Source organism: Hemicordylus capensis, chromosome 6 (assembly GCF_027244095.1).
Source record: "Hemicordylus capensis ecotype Gifberg chromosome 6, rHemCap1.1.pri, whole genome shotgun sequence".
NCBI lineage: Eukaryota > Metazoa > Chordata > Lepidosauria > Squamata > Cordylidae > Hemicordylus > Hemicordylus capensis.
In genome coordinates, this window is record NC_069662.1 from 93,229,359 (window position 1) to 93,253,939 (window position 24,581).

At 43.6% G+C, this 24,581-nt stretch overlaps 1 protein-coding gene across 7 annotated transcripts in view; it reads right to left on the minus strand.

The window, feature by feature from the left end:
- Positions 1-24,581, minus strand: part of ITGA9 (integrin subunit alpha 9) — a 391,432-nt gene that overhangs the window by 50,529 nt on the left and 316,322 nt on the right. For all 7 annotated transcript variants that reach the window (XR_008309811.1, XR_008309810.1, XM_053261579.1 and 4 more), the window contains 3 exons: positions 6,124-6,249; positions 5,419-5,538; positions 2,336-2,437 (listed from right to left, as the gene is read on the minus strand). Coding sequence is in view for 5 of the 7 variants with exons in the window: in XM_053261579.1 (XP_053117554.1) it covers positions 2,336-2,437; positions 5,419-5,538; positions 6,124-6,249 (348 nt within the window). In the remaining 2 variants the exon portion in view is untranslated. The remainder of the gene's footprint in view (positions 1-2,335; positions 2,438-5,418; positions 5,539-6,123; positions 6,250-24,581) is intronic.

The window sequence follows — 24,581 nt, forward strand, 5'->3', positions numbered from 1 at the left end:
ACACACACACACACACACACTTTTCACATTGTCAAGCCATTAAAATCTTCAGGGTCACTTTCAATTGTCACCAAAAGAGTGATGCCAATTCCTGGAGGCTACAGGCCAGTCCTGGAGGGCTGGCAACCCTAATTCCCAAGGAATCCTCATTCCTAGATCTAGACCGTATAGGGCTTTAAAACATGCCATTTCCAAATACAATTACTCATCTTTGGGATAATTGGGCCTTCTCTTTACAACTAGGATTCAGGGCTTCTATAGCTGAACAATAAGAGCATATACATTAACAACAACAAATATTTATATACCGCTTTTCAACAAAGTTTCCAAAGCGGTTTACATAGAGAAATAATAAATAAACTAGCTGATCCCGCACAGAGTATCTGTACAGTTGTGCACTGAGCCTGTGGCATCCCCCCGCAGCTCACTCGCTCTCCCCCCACTCAGTGCGTTTGCTCGCTCCCTCAGGTGGGCTGGTAGGGCTTTGTCCGTCGTCTGCCCACCTCCTCGCTGCCGCCATTATTACTCCAGGCCACCGCCTCCTCTTCCTGGCCTGTGGGGCTTCGCCCACTGTCCACCCACCTCTTCTGGCCAGAGGGGCTTCGCCTGCCGGCAATCCACCTCTGCATCCTGACCGCCGCTATTATTTCTCTCCGCTTCAATGCTGGAACTCTTGCACACTCTAGAGCATCTGCACGTTAGTACTTGATTGCTCCCCTCACCTCAGAGATCTCCCCAACCTCACCTGAGTTGCACTCCTGCTCCTCCCACATCCTGTTGCTTCCATCCCCCTCACCCTTCTTGGTCGTGGCTGCAGCATTGCTGGCGCCTATTGGCCAAGCCGCAGCCCCCTATCCCCAGAGACCTCCCCACCCTCACCTGAGACCTGCTCCTGCTCCTCCCCCCAGAAGCAGCAGCAGTGGTTGACCAGGCCATTCATCGCTGCTGCCACCACCATGGCCGCTCGTTCCCCTGAGGCCGCTGATAGGCCCAGGCCCATTCCTTGCCAGCCTGCCTCCCACAGACAATGACCTCCGTAGCCCCAAACAGCAGCAGTGGTTGACTCGGCCCTTCCTTACTGCTAGTGCTGCCATGGCCGCTCATTCCCCTCAGGCTGACAGGCTCAGGCCCGCCCTTTGCCCTTCCTTCTGTCACTCTTCCCCCGTCCTTCTTTTTCTCTCTTTCTCTCTCCTCCACTCGCTCTTCCCCACTTTTTCTTCCCCCTCCCTTCATGTTTTTTCTCTCCCTCCCTCCCTCCCTCCCTGAGTTAACAGATTTTGTTCATCTTGTTTCCTCATCTAATTCACACAACGGCAGCCTCCTTCTCCTGAAGGGGCTCTTTCCTCCCTCATGACCTGTCTTTTTGCAGACCCCTGCCTGCTATCCTTTTATATATATATATATGCCTGCTATCCTTTTATATATATATATATATATATATATATATATATATATATATATTCCTCTCCTCTACAATAAAGAACATCTTCCGACCAGTAACAATTGCATTCCAACTGACCTAAACCATCACAGGCTCCTCCTCATCTGCATAGGGAATCCCCACTGCCCAGTCAGATGCTTCTGCTTGCAAACTCTGTCAGCCAATCGCCTCCTTTCTACCACATCCCCACGCATGGCCCGTCTTGGAGAATTAATAGTATAGATAAGATGGATCCCTATCCCCAAATGGCTCACAATCTAAAAATAAACATAAGACAGACACCAGCAACAGCCACTGGAGGGATGCTGTGTTAGGGGTGGATAGGGCTAATTGCTGTTCCCCTGCTAAATATAAGATGCATTAAACAAGTGCAATATAAGCTACAGCATCTGGATCCCCCCCCCCCAAAGGGACAAGAAAGGAGAGTCTTTCACCCCAAATACTGTATCCTTTCACCTATTTTCTTTGACCCTCAAATGTTATTAAAAGTATTAAGTATTTCATGATCTTCCTAAAGGGGGTAAACCTTCTGGATTTCAAAAAACCTGTGTTAGATTACAGCAGGGTTCAGCTTCACAGTGGGAACCCAAGCTCATTGCTTAGCAAAAGGTACAACCAGGGTCTTTACAAGTTGGGCTAGCTGCAGGACAACATGTGCTAAAGCATTCTGCATAACATCATTTGCTACAGGGACAAGGCTTATCACAGCAAGCAAAACCACAGGAGGATTGCAAGGCCACCGCACTGCTGGTGGATTCAAAGAGAGGCATGCTCATTCATTTTTGTAGGCTAAGCTGGAGCCTGACCACAAATTCCTCATGCAGTACAGGATCCCCTAATGCATTCCATATGAGCAACACAATCGACCCTGGCTCCTCAGGCTTATTGACTTACTGTTGCATCTTCTGAATTACCATTGGGTATTTCTACTGTCTGGATAGTTGTGTCCACCATCACCTTTGCCCTCGTTACAAATTGAATGACTGATGAACTGTCCTAAGGATTGGAGGAGGAGGAGGAGAAGGAGAAGGAGAAGGAGAAGAAGAAGAAAAGGTTAATAAATACTGCCAAATGCACAGCTTTCAAAAGTCTTTAACCACTGGCTGGCTGTTACAGCCTCAAATAAAATACAAAGCCTATGAGGCAATATTCCAAATTTAAATCCAACGTATCCCCATGAAGAGTATTTAAGAGAACATCTTCTTCACTATGAGCCCCGTCACCCACTGAGGTAATCCAGAGAGGTTCATCCAATCACCACCAGCTCATTTGGAGTCTACACAGGGATGGGCCTTCTCTGTTGTGCTGAAATAAGAACATCCCCATCTCTGACAACCTTTTAAAAAGTCTCTAAAGACACATTTATTCACCCAAGCTTTTTAACTAGACTTGTGGTTTTAAAATGTTTTAAGGTTTTGATTTTGGTTTCAATTTGTTTTATGTTGCTGTAAACCGCCCAGAGACAGACGTTTGGGGCCATGTATACCTTTAATGAATGAATGAATAAATAAAATTTGATTTGCAGTAGCACTGTTTTTATTATCAAACTTGGCTATGATCTGGATGAAAATTTGTGCAACTAGAAGAATATAATATACTACCAAACACCAACACCAAAGCAAAATCTCGATCTTATGGTTTCCAAGTAATCAGGAAGACATATTTAGAAGCAATTATTAAAATGCACTTGTGTGCAGTATCTGATAAAATAATACTTATTAGAATAAATCCAGACATAACACTCTGTAAAAACCTAAATATAGGTTTTTTCTTGTAAGAGTGAATTGTATTGGTTTCTTACAAAAAGCTTCAACATAAATGGTCCAGTCAGTTGCCTTTTAAAGTCATTGTTTGTTCTTGTAAAGTAAAATTGTATCATATGCTCTTTGCTGGAGTTAGATCAGAGACTCACAGTATCGTGACTTAGTCTCATAATACACAACTGTTTATGAGGTAGTGCAGGAGCAAAGAGACAACTGAGAAAGCAACTTCTTATTTGGAAGCATAATTTCTCCATTGGCCAGCTAAAGGCATAAGCAAGAAAAATTCATTTTCGTGGCCTGAACCTATATATTGGCTGTGCTGATGATGCAAGGGACCTTGCGCTAGTGCAGAGAGACACTGGGTGGCATTGTGCTGGGGGCTGGACCTGACAGACTAATGTCCCCTGGCAATAATTATGTCATCTGTGATGATGTAACCCCACAATACACTTGGTTTGACCCGGTACACAATGGGTTTTTGTGAGTTTTTATTTTTATTTTTAAAGAATCAAGGCCAAGAGGGCTCCTCTAGAGCAGGGCTGTGCAACTTTGACCTTCTAGCTGTTGTTGGACTACAACTCCCAGTAGCTAATAGTAAGGGATGATGGGAGTTGTACTCCAACAAGCTGACGTTGTGAAGCCCTGCTCTAGAGAGGGCATAGCTGGTTGGATCCATTCTGTTTAGGATAACACAAATCACTGTTCATGCCACTGCTCCCAACATAGGCTTCAAAGATCAAACTAAGCACACATGCACTTCAGTGTTAAGCACCAGAGTTAAACTTCTGCACTGAGCACGGAACTGACAAGACGATCTCCATGGCCTCTAATATTCTATGATCTTCAGGTAGGGTGGAAAAGAAGTCCTGGAAAACCACAGCCTTGTAGGAAAATAGGAACATGGGAACATAGGAAGCTGCCTTATACCACGTCAGACCATTGATCTATCTAGCTCAGTATTATATACACAGACTGGCAGTGGCTTCTCCAAGGTTGCAGGCAGGAGTCTGTCTCAGCCTTATTTTGTAGATGCCAGGGAGAGAACTTGAATCTTCTGCATGCAGGCATGCAGAGGCTCCTCACAGAGCAGCCCCATCCCCTAAGGGAAAGATCTTATAGTGCTCACACATGTAGTCTCCTATTCAAATGCAAACCAGGGCAGACGCTGCATAGCAAAGGGGACAATTCATGCTTGCTACCACAAGACCAGCTCTCCTGGTCTGATGGTCAGTACAGTAGACAAAACTGACCTAGATGGATCAACAGCCTGACTCAGTATAAGGCAACTTCATAATGTTCCTGATTCACTTAACTCTTGAGCTCTTATTTTCTGTTCAAGACAACATTTTATGGCAGCTCTGTTTCAAGTGAAGAACCAATGCAGGAACAAACTTTCAATACTGTACCAGAAAGAAGCCAAAAGTGTGTTGAGAAGCAGGGATGTACACGGAACCGGCGCTTCCGCTGGTTTGAAGGCAGCAGTGGTGCAACTTTAAGAGCCAGGGAGGGTGCACTTACCTCTCCCGCCGCTTTCTCCTCACTGGTGTCCTTTGTTTAGAAAGCTAATCAGGGCGGCAGCGTACCTCCCTGCCGCCCCGTTGCTCCCGTTTGCTGGATATGGCCGGAAGTCCCTGATGTGCCTGAGCACGCATGTGCCACTCCTGACCATATCCGGCCAACGAAAGGAAAGTACAGCAGGAAAAGCAGGGCAGCAGGAAAGTACGCTGTCACCCTGATTAGCTCTCTAAACAAAGGATGCCGGTGGGGGGAAAGCGGCAGGAGGGGTAAGTGCACCCTACCCCGCTCTGCACCCCCACCGCCTTCGAACCACCCCACCACGGTTCCGTGCACATCCCTATTGAGCAGCAGCAGGAAGAATCACTCTAGTGACCATGATAATGTGCACCAATGATAAATGCCAGTCCAGACAAAAACCAAGTACTCACCATTTAAGAGTTGAACATTTAAGGGTTGTGTGAATCAGCCTTAAATCTCATTGACGTGAATGGATCTAAGCTGCAAGGCTTAAGCAGACACTGGAGTGTTTGCTTGTTTGGCCCGAATGTTATACAGAATCAAAATAAAACTGATCAGCAATTTGAAAAGTGAAAGCCATGAAGAGGCATATGAGGTCCATTATATTTAAATTTTTCTGTCTTCGAGATCTGCTCAAAGCGTAGCACGTGAAGACATAACTCAGGCACTGATGCTCACCTTTTTTAGTATCTCAGTGTTCAATAGCATAGACACATCTATGCTTCGGGATTCTGCTTTTGCTAAGGAGCTTAAGTTACAGCGTATAATTAAGCAGGACCTTCCTGGTCTTTCACAGTCCTAAGGGAGACAGATAGAATGCTGTGAGATACATAAGCAAAGGAAGGAGTGAAAACAAAAAAGAAAAATAGGGATGTGCTCGAAATGCAATTCGGCTTCCGAATCGCGGCACAATCTCTTTAAAATCAAGGGCTTACCCAGCCCCTTTAATACAGAGGAGAGCAAGTCCATCCCTGATCCTACTCCGCTCACTGCCACTTCTGTACTAGTGGCGCTCCCCCCTGGCCTGCATCTATCAGCGTGCACCAGTGGCACTCTCCACCAGCAACCTGTGCATGACGCAAGCATGTGCAGGCTGCTGGGGGAGATCGCCAGTGGTGCATGGTGATAGCTGCAGGGAGCGCAGCCAGTCCAGAAGTAGCAGTGAGCGGAGTAGAAGCAGGGATGGATCAGCTTTCCTCGGCGTTAAAGGGGCTGGGTAAGCCCTTGATTTTAAAGGGATTGTGCCATGATTCGGAAACTGAATCACATTTTGGCACATCCCAAAAGAAACCAGTGAAGAGTCTATAAGTGCAGTTCTTGTCCATAAGTGTGGCAACTGATAGTTTTCACGCTCAAACTGCAGTTGGCAATGGGATCTCTTACCAATACTTTTCTCCCAGACTTTGTGAAAAAGGCAAATATTGTATGAAAAATATTCTCCTTCTCTTGAGGAATGACACATGGGGTCGGGTTTCTCTGAAAAGAGCAATTTCCTTTGTCCTGAGAAACCTGGAAAAGGAAAACGATAATGACACACAAATAACTTACTTAGCTTAACCTCTTTTTTGGACATTTTTCTATTATATCCCATCTTTTTTTTTGATTAATTCTTTTTTTAAAATTTCTGTAAAACTCATAGTTCTCCCACATAACCAAGGAGAGAATATAACGAGACAAAACCAATGCTTGCAAGAACTCGTAGAAAAAGCTTCTGCTTATTTACATATGTTAATTGATTGTAATGAGTGCAAACTGAAAATTGCATGTTGTCAGCTGCTGACAACAAAGAAAACCACTACTCTGTTTTGGAGCTGAGAAACATTCGCATCCTTCCCTACCTCTCTGAATGACAGCTCAGTCCTAAAATGTCTTTCCTTGGATGTATGTACTGATTTGGAATAAGGATTTCTACTTGAATAAGGGCTATTATTTAGGTTACAGGAGGAATATGGTAACTGTTCCCCTTATGGCTCCATCCCACACCACTCTGGTAACACTAGACTAGTATGACATGATCAAATGGGAAGACCTAGTGAGTGGTGAAATTGGCATGAGAGATAACCATATAATCAGCCTTTCCTATGTGAATCTACTCAAATATTTCTAGAGAAGCACCAGATGGAACTATGAGGCAACAGAATCCATGCCCTCCAAAACAGATACATGCTTCAAGATAGCATCAATTGGTATTTAACTGACTGCAGTTATATGTTTGCGATCATAATTACTCTTCACTACTAATTTTAGTAGTGAACTAGCAGTTCAGCTAAGCTCCCAGGCACGCACATGAACCCTACATCCAGTATTGGGAACGATAAGCTGAGATTGAGCATGTCATGTAAACCCACCAATCTCAGCATATCCTGCCCTACCTGAAGCATGGAACCCAGGGGCGTAATGATAGGGGGGGCAGGCAGGGCACGTGCCCTGGGCGCCACCCCGGCGGGCCACATGGGGGGGCGCCAAAAAGTACCTTCCCCCTGCCCCCCCGCTGAGTGTGGCGGCGGGCGTGCGGCGGCGATTTGGCAGTGGCGGGCGGCGGCGGGTCGCCTGCCGAGTGCGGCGGTGGCTGGTGGCTGGCAGCGATGGGCTGTAGCGCGGCCCGAGCAGCGGCGGTGGATCGCCCGCCAAGGAGTGCAGGCAGAGCGACGCTGAGCCTGCCTTCTGGCCTGGCGTCGCTTCCCAACTGCGCCTGCACCTTTGGGAAGCGACACCGGGCCAGAAGGCAGGCTCGGCGTCGCTCTGCCTGCACTCCTCAGCGGGCGATCCGCCGCCGCTCGGGCCGCACTACAGCTCGCCACCAGCCACCGCCGCACTCGGCGAGTGACCCGCCACCGCCCGCCACCTCCAAATCGCCGCTGCACGCACGCCGCACTCGGCGGGCGACCCGCCACTGCCGAATCACCGCCGGCGATCTGCTGCCTGGGGGGCGCCGCCGCGCCCTCACAGGTATGGGGGGGGCGGGGGGGCGCCATTTCAGGGCCAGAGCTTGCCCTGGGCACCGTTTCCCCCCGATACGCCACTGATGGAACCTGACATCTGTAACTTAGATTTGAAGTGAAGAGCATGTCAGGTTCCGTGCTGCAAGTAGGGCAAGATATGCCAAGATTGGTGGGTTCATATGACACACGATATCATCATAACATTCGTGAGACTAGAAGTAGGGGTCACTCACACACTGGGGCTCCAGAAACTCTGCTGAACCATTGGTTTGGCACTATGTGTGAAGTGGGCCATAGATCTTTCCTAGGGAAGCTGAATTTAGTTGGTTTCAATTGACTTGTGGGTTCTTAAGCGCAAACCTTAGAGAGTGAGTGAAAGCACCCACACTTCAGCAATGTATGTACTTTTTCAGATGATATGAATTTACAATCATTCTGAAATATGGAGATTAATAGGCACATGTACATGGCATGTATAAAATAGTTCACATGGTAAATAACATTTGTAGAGTAGTTCATAAGACTACTTCAATATGCATACACAAGCCTACTGAAAATGTCAACTCATGCTGGCTTCAACACACCTAGAATTGTGAATCACTCATGAGACGAACAGAAATGTTGGTATTAAAGTAAAAATAGCACTTATTTGAGGTTATGTTCAAATGTTAGAAAGGAAGTTGGCGGTAGCTTTGAATACTGCCCTTCATCTCCAGTGTCTTGTATATGATAATTTGCCCATGTTTTCAAATTGCAAATAAAAACATTTATATACATTTGAAAAATAGCATGCACCTGGGAAACAAATTCTGATAGACATAGAAGGAAAAAAAGACTATGCAAGGTCTCTTACAAGGTCCTGAATTACAAACTCTAGAATCTTGGACACCTCAGAACGAGATTACTGAAGTCTTGTTTTGTCATAATATCTTGTAAGCATGTTGACAGTCATGAAGATCTGAAATATACTTTACAGATCATTTTTATTTGGCTGTATTTGTTGTCCAACTGTAAACTTCTACTGTATTTGAACCAATACAGATTCAAATGCTTTTCTTTCCTATTTTATTAGGTACTTTTTGGAGAGAATTTGACAAATATGTAGTGCTTGATATAATGAAGCCTTAATCTTTGCCTGATAATTGCTAGGAATGATCAAAGATGAAATAATGTACAAGAAATAAAAACTAAAAAAGCAAGCTATATATTCCTTTCTATCAATTTCTTTTGTGAACGACATATGTAGAATAAATGGGTTGATCTTTGGCCTCGAACAAAATACAAACTGTTGTTCCATTAAAAAGCTTTTAATTTCATACAGAAAGATGACCAAAATGATAAGAGGCTGGAATACCTTCCCTAAGGGAAAAGCCTACAAATTTGATTGACTGATGATTGATTAAGTGCCATCAAGTCAGTATTGAATCTTAGCGACCATATAGATTCTCTCCAGGATGATCTGACTAGCCTTTAAGGTCTCTCAGTCATGCGTTCATTGCTGTCGTAATCGAGTCCATCCACCTTGCTGCTGGTCGTCCTCTTCTCTTTCTCTCAACTTTCCCCAGCATTATGGACTTTTCAAGGGAGCTGGGTTTTTGCATAATGTGTCCAAAGTATGATCGTTTGAGCCTGGTCATTTGTGCCTTGGTGAAAATTCTGGATTGATTTGTTCTATGATCCATTTGTTTGTTTTCCTGTCTGTCCATGGTATCCTCAAAAGTCTTCTCTAGCACCAAAGTTCAAAAGCATTAATACTTTTTCTATCTTGCTTCTTCAAAGTCTAGCTTTCACATCCATAGATGTCATGGGAGAAAGCATTGTCCAAATGATTCTAATCTGTGTAGGTATAGACACATCATGGCATCTAAATATCCTTTCCAAGGCCTTCATTTCAGCCCTACCAAGTGCTAGTCTGCTTGATCCTTTACTGTTTGATAGTTGATCCTAGAAGGCAGAAGCTATCCACCAGTGTCTTCATTATCAGTTCTGAGGCTGGTTGCAATATTTAGTGCTTTTCAAAATAGAAAAACAATGACTTGAGGGAAATGGGAGAGGACTATAAAATTATACAGAGTGCGGAGAAAGTTGATAGAGATACATTGCTCTCCCTCTACAACACTGGAACTCAGAGTCATCCAATGGAACTGACTGGCAGGATATTCAGGATAAACAAAACAAAAAGTACTGCTTCACACAGTGCACAGCTAATTGCAGGAATTTTTTTCTGCCACAAGATGTTGCAACTGCTGTTTTAAAGGGGGATTAAACACATCCAAGAAAGCTAAATCTATCTCTGGCTACCAGTCCTGATGCCTATATTATGTACTACCTCCAGCATGCCTCTGAATATCAGTTATTGGGGAGTACCTGAAGAATGGGGCTATTGTTCATGATGGCTTGTGGGCTTCCCAAAGGCATCTGGCTGGTTCCTGTGGGAAACAGGATGCTGGACTAGATAGGGCTTTGGTCTCATCCAGCAGGGCTCTTCTTATGGTGTTATGTGATACTTTTGATGGGTGATTGTTCTGATAGTGTTTTCTTTTCAGCATGAACCATATTGCTTCTCAGAGACAGGATGTAACTACATGTAACCAAGTTAAAATGTGCATGACTTCACTCACAAAGAATGCTATATGTGCAACATGCAAAGGAAGTTCCCATAGGATTACTATAACAGACGCTGCATACTTGAGTAACCTTAAAGAGCAGGCAGAATAGGGAAAGAAAGTAGCTGTGAATTTTAGTAAGGTCAGATTGCATCATCTTAATAGCAGGCAGTGGAAACATGCATATTTAGGGGGTCAAATATTTGTCGACATCAGCAGCACAGATCTATTGGAAACATAGATTTATGACCAAGAAGTACCAAGAAGAGAGAAATTCCAAACAATTATTCCTCTTAAGAAGTACTTGAGAAAGCAATACTCAATATCTATTGATTCTCAAGACAGACTCTTTAAAACCCTGCAGGGGAATGAGACTGGCCCTAGGTAATTCTGGCCCTGGTGTAGTGGCAGGGGGAAGTAAACAAGCAAATTAAGATGCTTTACACATGACAAGTTGCCAAAAAAAAAAAAGTTACATATTGTGACAGATAATCATCTACTGGCACACAGTAGATGATTATCTACTATAACAGGATTACACCATAAGCGTGTCTGCCCTGATATCACTGGAGGATGTCATGACCCAGCCATGAAGATGGCCAGTGCAAAAAGGACCAGAACAAGATGAAGACAGCCAAAAATGGCCAGAACCCAGACAAACTGAGACTGGGGGGAGCCCAGCGGGGAGAGGGAGAACCACTGGAGACCTCCCTGCAGCCATGCCCCCAGGAGGCTGTGAGTTTCTTTTAAACTTTTCTCTCTCTCATTAGAACGGCCAGACTGGCCAGGTAGGTGGGGTGTCTGGCTCGAGGGCAAGTCCTTGAACCAGCCAGGTTTGATGGCCAACCAGCTTGAATTTGAGCCACTTCGCACATCCCTACTGCTGACCCATTGTCTTTGGTAATATAGATGACCATAGTGGGCTATGACTGCCTTCGCTTTTCACTCCAGTCATCTGGACAGATTTAGTGTAATCTCCATCCCCTTCCCCATTTACATTCTTGTTTCCAGGAAGGTTCAAAGTTAGAGCAATTTTAGCATACCCAAGCTAAGTAATTGCTTAGATAAGGACCATAGCCTACATCATGTTTTAAACATTCTTTGAAGAATCCTAGAAACCTTTTAAGGGTATGCCATTTGATTAAACAAATATATACTTTAACCTATTCAAAATCAAACCTATCCAAAGTGATACAACAACCAAGAATAGGCATGATTAGCCCTGTCTGGCATGAACAACAAAGACATGCAGTCTTTGGGAATAGGAAGAACAGAAAGGGCTCAATATATCAACAGGAGAAGAAGCATTTGTTTTAATTTTAGCATTCACAATGGTTTATGCCTACAGTTTAACACCGCCATACATGGCATCCAAAAGGAGAGTTTACATGTAAAATTCCAGGCTCAAGTGCTCAGCAGCTGAAATCCAAGACTGTGCTTACATTCTACCTTTCTCTAGTGGCAAAGCAGAGTCATGGTGATGATGACAGCTGCTACTTTATATTAGGCAAAGCTTCATGTGAACCACTCCCCTATGGCTGTTGGAAGATGGAAACAGAGTAGGTCTGCACAACTTGTGACCCACAACTAAGATGAATGCAACTGACCAGCCATGTGTGGTGTGTAAACTGTAATCTGCTTTGAGAGTTTAATTTAAAAAAGCATTCTAGAAATGAATTAAAAAGAATGTGTTTAAGACTGTGTTTAAGTTTTCATGAAATCTCAACAGAAAGACCCTTCATTGTGCAAAATGAAAAACTAAAAGTTGATATACATAAGACGTTTTGGTGTAACACACCATCCTCAGTTAAGTGCACAAATAAGCAAGGATAAAAACCTCCTCCGTTCCCCAGCTGTTAAATTCCTTAGACGTGATAACACTCAGTCCCATGACTAACAGACAGATCATGAGCGGGGGAGGGGGGAATCATCTGATTCTTCTCAGAGGCTAATATACTTTTATGGCATCGGCCAATGCCTCCCGAGCATTAATGTTAGGTCTCAATTTCTCTATTAAAAATGCTTCCTTTATTTTCTTTCTTTGTAAGTTCCTTTCAATCCCCAAAACAGATATTTCAGTAGGCACCATTTGGCTTTCATGCTTTATCCTCATATGCAATGACCAGGGTTTCATTCTCTGTGCACAATGCCTCATATTTGCTAGATGTTCTTTATGTAAATCTTTCAATGATCTACCAGATTCCCCAATATAGAATGAAGTGAAAAGAAGATTTAAGAACACTGAAAGATTGGGGAGTTGGATCTTGGGTTTTGGAGTTTGAAAACAGCAACTCAAGGAAAGAGATGCCTGGAGACTTCTCAATGTGACCAGAGATACACCATCTGAAAATTCTTCTAATGCTTCCTGTTCTAAGATTTGTGATCATCTTACCTAAAAGGCAGCTTGTCTTTACAAGTGAATCTTGCTAAAGCCACAATGATCACTAGGTTTTTCTTCCAGTTGTAGTTCCTTTTTTATTGTTAAGATTTTTATTGGTTCTATTCATGATGTCCCTTTATATCAGAGAAGGCACTTACAATATGCAAATAATACCTTGCTCTTGCAAAAACAAAAAACACCACACAACAACCCAAACCTTTCAATTTTTATCCTTATAAATTACTGAATAAAATTTTTATATTGGCAAGAGTCTCTTATGAACCACTTCATTCAGTTTTGACACATCCCTCCTATCCTAATTGGTAGGATTCCAATAGCCATTTCAACATATTGTTGTTGTGTGTGTTTTTAAAAGAGGCTGACTAATGAGTAATAGTATATTAGAGGATCTATTTATATTAAATGGGAGTAATCAATCATATCAACTTCCTTCTCACTATTCCTGGCAGAGTTAAACCTACACCAATGACAACATGGAGAAATTATCTCACTTCTCACAATCCCTTAGGAAAATTATGTTGACCTCTTTCTCAGTTTCAAAAATTTCTGAAGAGGGAATTCCCTGGCCAGGAAATTTATAAAAACTGCTCTTCCCTAGTCTTTGTAGCTCTTCCGACAGTCATGATCTCATACCAAACCTTCTGTTTCCTTACAGCACGCAACAAAGGGTAAACCATACACCCAGCTTACTCAACAAGTCTTATTTCTAAGTAATGATTCAAAAATCAAATCATCCTAAACATGAATGCTACTCATCTCACTTGACAGAATATCTTGCTATGCTTATCTGTCCACAGAGGCAGAGGTGTATCTAGGGAAAATAGCGCCTAGGGCAAGCACTGAAATTGCACCCCCTGTCCAAACATCTGACACCCATCTTTGAGATAACTTTACCATAATATCAGCTGAAAAATACAAGTCAAGCTCGTTAATCTTTTAATATTTCAAAAACTATTTAGCAGTGGACGTAGCCAGACTAAAATATGCTTGAAAACTACACATTTCAGTATGCTGGGGCTCATGAAATATCCAAATACTATGTGGAAGTGTACTTGGAAAACTAAACAGAAGTGCCTGTATAATTCTCTACTATGCATTGTTGCAACACTATTACATCAGTTTTAAAAATAAATGGAGAATTTGGCTTTTCCCAGATACTCTGAAAATAATTAAAAGATATGCAGAGTAAACTGTGTCACTGCTTGGAATCTATTCTAGTATTTCAGAAAGACAATTAAAATGAGAGAAAGCGAGCAAGAAATTCCTAGTGGGCCTTAATACTAAGGATTTCACACTGATTCAAAGACAAACTCACCATTAATAGCCATATTATTAAGACATCACATTTAACTCAATTATCACAAGAAGCAAAGTAAGAGCAAATGAATACAATCCTAGCTCATAAGCTTCAGCTCAGTATTCACAAGCCCTGATTCTCTGTACACAGTGCCAAACTGAATATGTGTACAGTGATATATTAATTAATTTATTTTTTTTAAAAAATGCCTGTAGCCCCTTCAGGGGGCTTCCTAAAGGCTGTGGGGGGGGGCGTGTCTGCAAAGGTTCCCCTCCCCCTCCGCTAGCCTCTAGGGCCTCGCAGGGACCATTTGAGCATGTGCGGTGACCATTTAAATAAATAAATATATATATATATCCGCTGAAAACAAAATGGCCACCACGCATGCTCAAATGGCCTCTGCCAGGCCTGGCATGGCCTAGGGCCTCACAGAGGCCATTTGAGCATGCATGGTGGCCATTTTGTTTTGGTGGCCATTTAATTTTTTTTTTAATTTAAAAAAAATGGCACCCCCCCTTCAAGTGGCACCCAGGGCATGTGCCCTGCGCACCCTACCCTAGCTATGCCCCTGCACAGAGGACACAGATACACAGGGACAATAGTATGAGTATTAGCTACATTTCTATGCCATCCTTCTTCAAGAAGCCCAAGGGTAGTTTATTTATTTATTTATTTATTTGTATACCAAGTATACAAGGATATTTCTCCACCCTTCATTTTATCATCACAATAACCATGTGATGTAGGAGAGGCTGAAAGACTGTGATTAGCTCAAGTCACCCAGTGAGTGGGGATATGAACATGGATCTTATCTATCTATCTATCTATCTATCTATCTATCTATCTATCTATCTTAATTTATATGCCTCCTGACTCCAAAGGCTCTAGGCAATTCACAAAAACAAACACAAGAAAAACAAAATAAAACAAACTATTAAAACAGTAGTTTAAAAATTTAAAACATTCAGAGATTCCTAAAGGCCTGGCTGGGGGAAAATGTTTATTAAGGGCTCTTTTGGAGGTTGGCAAAGATGTTAAACCATGCATGTCTAGAAGGAGCGCATTCCACAGCCTAGGAGCAACTTTAGAGAAGGCCCGCTCCCGAGTCATCTCCAGATAAGCCAGCAGCATGTGGAGATGGACCTCTCTCGATGATCTCAATGTGCAGTGGGAATCATACAGAAGAAGGTGCTCTTGTAGGTAACCCTGTCCCAAACCATTTATGGCTTTAAAGGTTTTGTATTTTTGTATTTTGCCCAGAAACCTTGGTAGCTAATGCAATTGCTGTAAAACAGGCATAATATGGTCTCTCTGAGACACCCTGCGGACCAGTCTAGCTCATGCATTTTGAACCAACTGAAGTTTCCGAATCACATACAAAGGCAGCCCCATGTAGAGTGCATCGCAGTAGTCAAGCCTAGAGGTTACCAGAGATTGTATCACAGTTCTGAGATCACTATCTTCAAGGAACGGACTAAGCTATCATATCAACCAAAGTTGACAGAAAACGCTTCTGGCCATAGCCTCAACCTGAGAAACCAGAGTGAGGCCTGGGTCCAGAAACTATGTACCTATGTACCTAACTATGTACCCAAGCTATGTACCTATTCCTTTGGGGAAAGTGCAACCCCATCCAGAACAGGAAGATCTATCATGACCCTCGAAGTATGACCCCTTAGCATGAGTTCCTTCATTTTGCTTGGATTCAGCTTCAATTTATTCTCCCTCATCTAGCCCATTACTGCTGGTAGGCAGGCATTTAGCGAGGTTGTGCCATTTCCCGATGATGATGTCATGGAGAAATAGATCTGGGTGTCATCAGCATATTGATAACACTCAGCTCCAAATCTCCTGATGATTTCACCCAGTGGTTTCCATGTAGATGTTGAAAAGCATCAGAGATAGGATGGAGCCCTGAGGGGCACCATACAATAGCTCTTGTTTCAGAGAACAACAATCTCCGAGTGACACCATCTAGATTCTACCAGAGAGATAGGAACGGAACCACTGCAAAGCAGTGCCACCTATTCCTAAATCCCCCAGATGATCCAGAAGGATACCATGGTTGATAGTACTGAAAGCCACAGAAAGATCCCACAGTCCAAAATCTTCCCAGTTTTAGTCTAATATTTTGTTCACCAAACCATATTAGCTCTTTTATGTCATGGACTGGCCGTCCTTTCTAATGTGTGCATTCTCCCTAGGGTCTGCACCAAATTCTGCTTCCTCTTTTCCTCTCCATAATCTACACCCCATCCTCTTTCATTCTTCCCTCTGTAGAAGCTACAATAACTCCCAAAACACCTTGCCTAGAATCCTTGGCATGGTTGCACACTATAGTGTGTAAAGGTTTGCTGCCTAAATCTATTACAAAATTCAATTCTGACAATGTAGATGGATTAGATAGATAGTAAATGTCACCCACTGAGTTAACTCTAACAGGGATTTCACCTAAATGTCAGAATTCAATGAGTTGTCAACTGTTACTCATACAATACCTATAGAAAAAAAGAACCAGTGCTTTAGCTGTTATAGTTTTCCTCCATTTGCGGGGCTGGTCCAGTTCAATCTCGGACCGGCCAAACTGGGATGGCTCAATTCGAACTGTGATTTGAATCAAGCCAGCTTGCACATCCCTAATCATAATTTGGTTATGTGATATTGTTTTGCTCCCTGGACCTCTGTTTTGTCATGTGTAAGCAACTCTCCTTTCTAGATTTGCCTCCATGTCTACAAACGTAGCAAATACATTCTTAGTATTTCACACGCACAGAAATTTCCTCCTTTCTTTTAAATAGTATGTAACAGAGAGATGCAGCTGTCTACCATGTACCAAGGTAATGTCACCTCAACATTATGCCTCAGAGAAAATGCTGCACATTTTTAGTCCATTTGTAAAAGGAAATAAAAATAAATACGCTTGCTGACCTGGACACTAGCTCATTGTAACAGTTTGTATCGGTTTATCTCACATTCACAAACATTCAAAGCACTCCAGCTCAGGAGTTCTGTTCAGATGCTAATAATCAAACTATTGGGAAGTGACCAATTTGGCAACTGTACAAAACAAATCCTTTTGGCAGCAAGGTTGCCAAAAAGAGATATCCATTTGCCCTACATTTGCTTTCCAGTTACAAGATTTTGTTCTTTGACTATCATAACTTAAGAATGGTTTCGAAAAGCACTGCTGGCACATGCGAATGAATGAATGAATGTCTTTATTATGGCCAGAAGCCAGCAAGAAGGAACACAGTTAATAATAGATGATACATCAGAACTAAACAAAACTAATCAAACTGCTATAAGAGACTGTCGCAATATAGAGACTAAAAAACAAAACTTAGCAACATTATAAGTGACCTGATACCTTCAGTTTGCTAAAAGCAATGTTACATAAAAGTTGCCAGAGTGACCCAGAACAGGGGTGTAGCTATAATTGAGCAAAAGGGTTCAAGGAACCCGGGCCCCCAGCTCCAGAGGGCTCTCCAGCTCCACCACTCCCTATTTTATTCATTATCTTCTCCCTCACTCTGGGGGGCCACCAGAGAGAGGGGTGAACATGGGTCCCCTCTCCCCTAGCTACACCCCTGACACAGAAATTCCAGTAAAAAGGGCAAAATCAGTCAGATACCAGAATAAAATCTACAGTATAAAAGCACATGTGTAATTGATTCAATTTCTTCTGTGCCACAAGGAAGGACAAAGATGACATACAATGGGGATTTTATTATATCTGCCCCCAAGGAGCACCAAGGGAAGGGCATTAAATCTTGCCCTTGAAAAAGCCCAATGATAATTTGGGTATGTCAAAGTATGGCGTTAGGGTGCCATTGCTCTCTCATCAGTCTTGTTAGGGTTCTGCAAAAGGTAGTAGGGATGTGCAAAAAACCCAGTTTGACTGGTTTGGCTCAAATTCAAACACATAAACTTCAAAAATCACTTAAAAACCAGCCCTTTGCCCAATTCCTTTCAAATAATTCTGGTAGCTTCCTTGCCCCCCCTTGGGAACTACCACCCATCACACTCCACTCTAGGCCACCCCTTTCCCCCTGACATGAAGCGATACATTTGCTGGAATCCTCTTATTCCCTATGAGGAATTCAAAAATATATTAAAAATTCACCAATAATTGGAGGAGTGTCCAATTGCCTTGGGGTTTGGTGGGTCATGGCAACCTAGAGTGCCTACCGCCCACCCCACTTTTGTGCCCCTAGGTGCTCCACAATAGGAGATAATGGGCTGGTTCGAGTCCTATTATACCCTATGAGAAAAATAATTAAAAATATTTCAAATATTCATTAAAAAAATTGTAGGAGTGTCCGATTGCTTTGGGGTTTGGGTGGTAGTTGGCACCCATGGGTGCTCCACAACAGGGAATAATGGGCTGGTTTGAGTCCCATTAAATACTATGAGGAAAAAACAATGGTTTTTTTCCAAAAATTCATTAAAAAATCGTACGAGTGTCCGATTGCTTTGAGGGTTGGGTGGTAGACACCCATGGGTACTAACTAACTAACTACCACCCCACCCACTTTTGGAGGTTCAAACTGGTTCAAACCAGTTCAAACCAGTTCAAATTGAACTCCCCCAGCTCTGTTTGAATTTGTACCTGCAGCTGGAACCTGATGGCTGGTTCGGTTCGAATTCAAACCATCAAACCGAACGGGTTTGAATTCAAACCTGTTTGAACATCCCTAAAAGGGAGGAATTTGGCTCAAATTAAAATTGCTGTTCTAGATCTAAAAAATTTGTACAAACCATTATTTGGCCTTCTCCCAGTTTAGCATAAATTGTCATCTATCAGATTGTCTGGAGATAGGCCATAGGTAAGTAGTTTCTGGGTAATGCATTTCTGCCAGCTAGAATGGAAATTATTGCTCAAAGTATGTGGGGTCAGCCCCAAAGGTGCACTGTTCAACCTACACCAATAATTATCTATAAAGTGGACTCTGCTTTCACAAGGCCAGCCTCCAGTCTCAACACAGCATTGGCAACACACTTAGGTGTACTAAAAAGAGACCTGAGAAACCAGGATTGTGCACTCTCAAGCAGCCCAAAGTTGGTATATGGGCCGAGTGATGCTTCATATAGGAGTTGCGCTGATGACATGGCCTGGAAGAGTTCAACAGCAGCAGGCAGGAAGCTATTGCCTTGCGTGTGATGGTATCTTAGGGTGGCTGTTGCACTTCTGTGGGCAAGATCAGTAACATATTTGGCAGGGGAAACCCTCTTTACAATGGCCTGAAATATAACCCCAAGATTTCTAAAGGTTTTCACCTGTTCAATTATACTGTTATTGATGGTCCACTTATAGACTTGGTTCTGTTGGGAAAAAACATTATCTTAGTTTTTTGGTAGTTAATGACCAAGGATTCCTCTCTACTATGTTGATCCAAAACAGCAATGGCTCTCTACAAACTTACCCGAGTTTGAGATAGGATGATCACAGTATCTGTATATAAAAGAACTGGAAGACACCTACTTGCCAGTTTAGTGGCATGTAAATCTAAACCTTGTAAATGAAGAATAAGCGAATTGATACAAATATTAAACAAGGTTGGGCGAATATGCAACCCTGGCAGACACCCCTATGGGTGGGTATAACATTAGAGAGGAGTCCAGCATAATTGTATCTGACCCTCAAAGAGGATTCCTCAAGAAGTTTATATATTAGGAGCAGTAAACGTTTATGAATTGTCTAGTTGCTAAGCTTGGATGAGAGAGAAGTGTGTGAGATCGAATAAAAAGCTGCCTTAAAATCAACAAGTATGGCATAGAGTGAGCCTTTTGGACTAACTGCATATTTTTCAACTAGATGTTGTAGCACCAGACAATGATCAATAGTCAATCTACCTGGTCTAAAATCGGCTTGCTCTTCCTCTAAAACTTTTTCCTGGTCAATCCAGCCTTCGAGCTTCCAGGCAAGATGTTTGGCATACATGTTTACTGAGACATGTAAGAGGCTAATATGTCTATAATTTGAGGGATCATCCCTGTTGCCTTTCTTATAGATGGGGATTATAATGGCCACCCCCCCACCCCAAGTCTTTGGGGATATATGCTGTTCGGTCAATAAAGGTAAACAGAGAGGCCAAGACCACCAGCCAATATTGGCCACCAGCCAATATTTGCTTTAAACAGATCCGGAGCAATAAAACATTCCCCGGTGCCTTTCCTGCTCTCAATTGGTCTATTAACAGTTTGATTTCATTAACTGACATCGGCAGCCATGCTGCAATGAGTCAGTAGACAGATCTACTGCAGTTTTCTTTTCTTTTCTTTTTTAAACCAAGGTTCATTTTAATTATCTGAAGTTTGAAAATGGGGCTTCAATGATGACATTCTGTCAGGAGTAAGTAGGAGATAATTATAGACAAATCTCAGACACTACCTTTTAATGCACACTACCTTCAGAAAATACTTGGCTTTACAGATTACATAATATAGTTTGCAAGCTATCTGCATGCATCTTTCATAAAGCAGCTTGATATTTGGCAGGTCAGTACCCTAGAATGGTTTGGCAGGTCAGTACCCTAGAATGCATGACTATTAACCTCACATGAACTATTCACCCCTATGAAGATAGATAACTACTTTATCCCCCCCCCCCAATTTATAGTGCGTTTATTGAAGTTTAAGTAAAAAAAATGGAAAAGGTTACATCTCTGAGAGTAGAGATCTACTGCAGTTTTCTACTGCGAAAAGCACTGCTGGCACATGTAATTAGACAGGGGACCATACCAAGAGTGTACCCATTCTGATGCCACAGGAGGTGTCCAGACATGTTCTTGAAGTGTACATTAATCACATGAGGGGGGCATTCATCTGAATAACCTCTTTACACCCACTCTAAAATCCAAGTGATTAAGAGACACCCCAAGAGCACATCAGAGTTTTCTCCCATGATGTCAGGGTGGGCACACGCTTCACATCTCCCCAACCTTATCATGTATGCTGGGCGGTGTTCATCCAAACTGGCTCATAATCATGTTTAGCATTTCTGAAAACAAAATAAAATGTAAGAACCAACACAAAATCTCAAGTGTGGCAAGATGGTACCTACAGCAGCTCTCAGAAAGGAGAGCTACTTGAATGGTCCCAGTTGACTGAGCATCCTACTTGAGAGCAGCAGGCTGTAGCAGTCTGGGAAGGAAAGTCAGAGGTCAGCTGAAACAAACTGTGAGCTAATCAGTGAGAACATCACTGCAGGTGAGGGAGTGTCGTAAATCTGTTAGCTCGGCTCACCCAACAGGATTTACAACCCCCTTCAGCACTCCCCCTGTGAGTTAACAGAAAGCAACAGCGAAGCTACACAAAGGAAAATAAAAGGCTCACCAAAAAAAAAATGTAAATGAATTAAGTCCCCCGAACTGAACTAGGTACCCCACTCTATCAATAACTGAGTAATAACTGAAAAGAAAACTCAGAGCGAAGAACGAAAGAGCGAAGGGCACCAGAAACAAGGAATTAACGGAAAAAAGCAGGAAAGCATAAACAAGAGCACACTAGGATTTGGAAAAGCTATGAATTCAGGATAGCACACGGACTGCGGTCAGCGACGTTGCTAACAGCATCTGAGCAATTGACAGACTGCTAAATATATATGGTTCAAGAGAACCAGCAGCCAATCAGGCTTCGCTGAGTCAGCACTTCTGCTTCCTCTCTTGTTATCTCCTGCACCTGCATGACTCCCACTGAGCTTGCCTCTTGAGACATCTTCTCAAGACAGGTAAAATCCCAGGCTCCTCCCCATCAGAAATCATGTCTGGCAGCTGTTGCGAATCCTCAGCTCCAGAGTCTGGTCTCCCTGACAAATCCTGTTGCTGTGCCTCTGAGCCCTGACTAGCAGGAGAATCCTCCCGCTCTGACTCTTCTGAGTCAGCAGTCTGAGCTATGACAAAGAGCACTGAAAAGTCTTTCTGAGGAAGGAAGGTCAAGGATGAGCTACCATGCATGTTGTCCAGAACAGCAGTTGTACATGGGGATTAGTGGTGTGGTAGAAACAACCCTATTTCTGAGGCTGATCTGAGGCAAGGAATTGTGGGGAGGGTGTTCTTAGTGGTGCTCCTATCCAATTTGTGGCAGGGCGTGCCTCACAAAGTGGCGTTCTTTCATTTTGAAGTCCTTGCCTAGACTGGAACTACATCTTGTGGTAAAGCAGGGGCCCACGAGGAGGAGGAGGATTACTATTAAGAATAATAAAATATATATACTGCTTTTCAACAAAAACTTTCTCAAAGTAGTTCACAGAAAAAGGAATAAGACCACCCTATCCTGAAGGCATCACCTTACAGTAAGTGGTGCAGCGGGAAATGCTTGACTAACAAACAGAAGACTGCCGGTTCGAATCCCTGCTGGTACTACATCGGGCAGCAGCGATACAGGAAGATGTTGAAAGGCACCATCTCCTACTGCATGGGAGGAGGCAATGGTAAACCCTTCCTATATTCTACCAAAGAAAACCACAGGGCTCTGTGGGCTCCAGAATTCGAGATCGACTTGATAGCACACTTAACCTTTTTATCCTGAAGGGGCTCACAGTCTAAAGTGCAACACAAGGGAGACACTACCAACACTCACTGGAGAGATGCTGTGCTGGGGCTGGATAGGGACAGCTATTCTCCCTCAGCTAAATATAAGCGAGGTACCACTTTAAAAGATGCCTCTTTGTCCATTCAGCAGGGGTTAATTTTCTGCACCACATTGTGTATATAGCATTTTGGAGAAATGTAGTTTTGATGGTGGTGTACTTGAAAGTAAGCTTGCCCATGACATTATAGGCTGGTCCGTGTGGCTGTGGCACGGTCCCAGAGTGGCACTGGAAATGTTCTTCTGGCTCTTACGCAACCTCTCCTTACTGACTGACTACTCACAAAAGGGGGGGAAGAGCACCGGATTATTGATTGTAAAGCAGTTACCCAAGAAAGAGGAGCCCTGTCAGAGAGAGAGAAAGATCATCAACCCTCCCCGCTAGTTTGGATGGCAGATCATGACATAAATAATAAATAAATAATGACCTAGCTAATGTATCTGAGGAGGGGGCTTGATGAGAGAGGTGCCTATTCCTTTATGCAGGCCTATCAAAGTGAGTTGCAATAAAAGAAGGAATGTACATAAATGAAAACAGAACTGCAATACGTGATTCAACAAACCATTAGAGAGAGAGAAAATTCCCTGTTGCAACCTTGAAAACTAGTGTTATCTGCTATGTAGTACCCAATGTAGAAGATGAATTCAGTTGGGACTACAGCATTCAGGAAGATTTTTTTTTTTTTAAACCCTTTCCACTATAACATCTTCCTGAGTTTAATCACTCCCTTGAAGATGCTATTTGTGCTGCAGCGGAAAACACGCAGGAATTCTTTTGTACCCTTTTTAGCCAAGGTTGGTTCATAATGTGGTTTACAATTACAATTCACAAAAAGATACACTATATTACACAGACATGGAGCTGTTTATGGCAAGGTCTTCTGCTCTCTGACAGTTGATATTACAGTCCTGGCTCTTCCCCCTAGAGTAAGGGTTTTCAACCTCTTTTAACAAGTGTACCCCTTCTACCTCAAAGCTTAAGCTCAGGTATCCCATATAGGAAGTGTCCAGCAAGGCTGGCTGTCCTTACCTCCGAGGACAGAGTGGTGAGGGGGTCTGGGGAGGGAGGGCTGGGTGGCAGCTGGGAGAAGCGGAAGAAAGACTGCCAATGGGCAGGGATTCGGCTCCAGTGGTCCTCCGCAACCTGCGGTGGGCCCAGGCTTCAGCCGAAGAGCCAGAAGAGGAGGGGCAGAGCCCTGAAGGGGAGGCGTGTGAGGATAACATCAGCAGCATGCCTGCCAAAGGGAGAGGGTCTAAGCAGGAGGAGGGAGACAGGGGAGAGGCATTGGCAGCTGTAAAGGGTAGACAATTACAGGGAATAAAGAGAGGAATTGGCTCCATAATTGGAGACGGGCGATGCATAGCCTGTGAGGAAGCATATAAAGAGCAGGCCAGGGATGAGAGGCTGACAGGTGGCGAGTGTCAGGGCCCCCTGGAGAGCAGCCTGGGATGGAGGAGGACCAGGGTGATACTCAACCCGCTCCCCGCCCCTGCTCTGAGGCTGGACCTGGTAAGTCTAGCCAGGCTTGGTAAAGGGGACAGGGACATGTAGCTGGACAGGTAGCAAGGAACTGTGACCTCCAGAAGTAAATCTTGCCAAAGCTGGTGGGAAATAAAATACAAACTAAGTGAATCTGCCCTGGAATCAAGTAAAAACACAACAACAACTCAACCCTCTAACTCTGTGCTATGCTGGGTCCTCCTTCCTCCTCCCATCCTCTGGACCCCAAGGCCAGGGCTGCATTGCATAGGCCTGACCAGACTCCACCTCTTTTCCACATGGCTGGCTGGCCAGATGCTCAGGCTCAGTCCACTTGTCCAGTAACAGCCAGCATTTCCCTCACAGCTGAGCCTGTCAGTCAGACTGTGGGAGGGGTGGCCTGAGCACACAGCCAGACAATCATGTAGAAAGGGGGAGGGCAGGCTGCTGCCTGACATCCCTCCCCTCCTGGAGAAAGAGCCAACAGTGTAGTATACCAGTGAGTCAGGGAGGCAGGAGTATCCCC